This window comes from Pteropus alecto, unplaced genomic scaffold (genome assembly GCF_000325575.1).
Source record: "Pteropus alecto unplaced genomic scaffold, ASM32557v1 scaffold57, whole genome shotgun sequence".
Lineage (NCBI taxonomy): Eukaryota > Metazoa > Chordata > Mammalia > Chiroptera > Pteropodidae > Pteropus > Pteropus alecto.
In genome coordinates, this window is record NW_006442508.1 from 454217 (window position 1) to 456141 (window position 1925).

Below are 1925 nucleotides of genomic sequence, written 5' to 3' on the forward strand. Positions count from 1 at the left end.
TGGGGGGTCGGTCAAAGATGCCCTGGTTGAGAATCACTGCATCAAGCTGATCCCTTAACTATGCATAGCATTTATTTTGTAAGGCTGTGACCACAATCTATGTCCATGAAACAGAAAGCAAAAAATTGACCAAGATAAAGCTGAAACTTATAACCTTAACCTTATACTCACCATGCTTAAACTAAATAAGCTGACTCCTTATAAAAAGAGCCATAATGTTCTCTCTTAAAACCCCTTTGAATGTGTGGACCTAAAACATCATCTTACTTTAAGTTGAATTTTGAAGTCAGTACCTTCTGTCAAAGTTTAACCATACTATGTACAAACTTAATTTTTTGGATATTAGAAAATTGTGACAACTTAAAAAATATCTTTTGTGCCTAAATCAAGTCACCTCAGATAATGAAAATAGGACTTTCTAGGATATACAATTACCTACATTTAAGGCTGCAAGCTACTTCGAACAATATTCTCATAAATGTTTCTAAAAAAACTTGAAAAGTGGAATTCTTATGTTGAAAAACAGTAAGATTACCCCCCCCCACACACACACACACACTCCTTTTAATTTCCCATAACACTTAAGTCCCACAGAACTTCTTATTCAAAGACACGGCCAAGATAGACCAATACTTTTCAAAATGGGTAAAAGAGAAGGTGATAAAAGATCTTAAAAAAACTGGTTGGTGAAATTTTAAAAACCAGGCCTAGCAGTGTAATAAAACCATAAGAGAGAGCACCTTCTACCACATCTGTCTGAAGTGTGGATATTCTGTCCAGACGCTTACCTTCAGTCGTTTGATCATTTCATCGGTGGTGATCTTGTCGGTGATTTCCTTTACCCCCGGAGGGTAAGCAATCTTCCCGTCTGCACTCACGACGCCACAGAGGGCAGTGGCAGGCTTGGGCTGCGTGGTGAAGTCCATCCTGGGGGACAACTTTTCTTTCACAGTCCTCTACCGGCCTCTATCGGTCAGAAAACAAAAGTTCAACTGGAAAAGAGAGACTTTGTAACCTCTTTTTTTCATTTCAAAAATCTCTAATCTGCAAAGGGCCCTTTCTCCCGGAAGGCCGAGGACTCTGCGGCGGCTCCGCCACTCGCTCCTCCCCCGGGCTCGGGTACTGGCGGCTGCCCCCACCCACGCGGGCCCCGCCAGCTCTGGGCCCACGAGGCTCTTCGGCACCAGCCGCTGCGGCCGCGGGAAGCGCAGAACAGCGCCAGGAGTTTCCCATTCCACCTTTCACAATGAAATCCACCTCTAAGCATCGAGGTTCGAAGTTTGGTGGCCTCGGGAGTCCAGGGAGGCCCCCAAGCTCCCCACTCCTTGAGAGAGAAGCCCTGAGTCCCTGCCCGGTTGGCCCCCTCAGGAAAAAAATACGCGAGGCCTATAGGGCTCGGCTTAGGCCTCAAAACTAGGGACCCGATCGGACCCACACGCACCGGCGGCTCCCAGGAACGAACGCCCTTGCCGGGTCGAGCTTCAGGACCCCCGACGTCTCCGCCACGCTCCCGCCCCTCCCCTGTCCCGCTCCCTGACCCCTGCAGGAGAAAACAAGCCGCCCTCCACCCCAAACCCCACGCCAGGAAGCGGCTGACGCGGCTCCGCACTTCACATTTTGTTCCTTCAACTTGGCTAAAGGACCCCAGCGGCTTCTCTCGCCCCCAGCAACTCAGCGCGGTCCTGCGCAGCCGAGGCCTTTACAGCACCTCCCGGCAACCCCGCCGGGCCTCAGTCCCGCGCCGCCCCCCCTTCGGTCTCTCCTTCCGTTCCTTCCCTCCACCAGCCGAGGGCGGGAGCCGAACGGCCGCCGCCTTTACCTCCTCTTCCTCATGCGGACGGAAGGTGCATCGAGCGCCCGGGCCTCTGTCAGGTGGTTGCGCCGCCGCCCCTCGTCGGGCTGCACACAAAGCGGCTCTGCGGGTC

General features: G+C 51.7%; 1 protein-coding gene across 2 annotated transcripts in view; it reads right to left on the reverse strand.

The window, feature by feature from the left end:
* The window catches only part of PDS5A (PDS5 cohesin associated factor A), a 111027-nt gene extending 109102 nt beyond the window's left edge, over positions 1-1925 (reverse strand). The window contains exons 1-2 of one of the 2 annotated variants that reach the window (XM_025040290.1): positions 1820-1925; positions 789-966 (exon numbers count right to left, since the gene is read on the reverse strand). In XM_025040290.1, the coding sequence (XP_024896058.1) occupies positions 789-926 (138 nt within the window). In that variant the 5' untranslated portion in view covers positions 927-966; positions 1820-1925. The remainder of the gene's footprint in view (positions 1-788; positions 967-1819) is intronic. The other variant, XM_006922448.3, reaches the window with a different exon arrangement.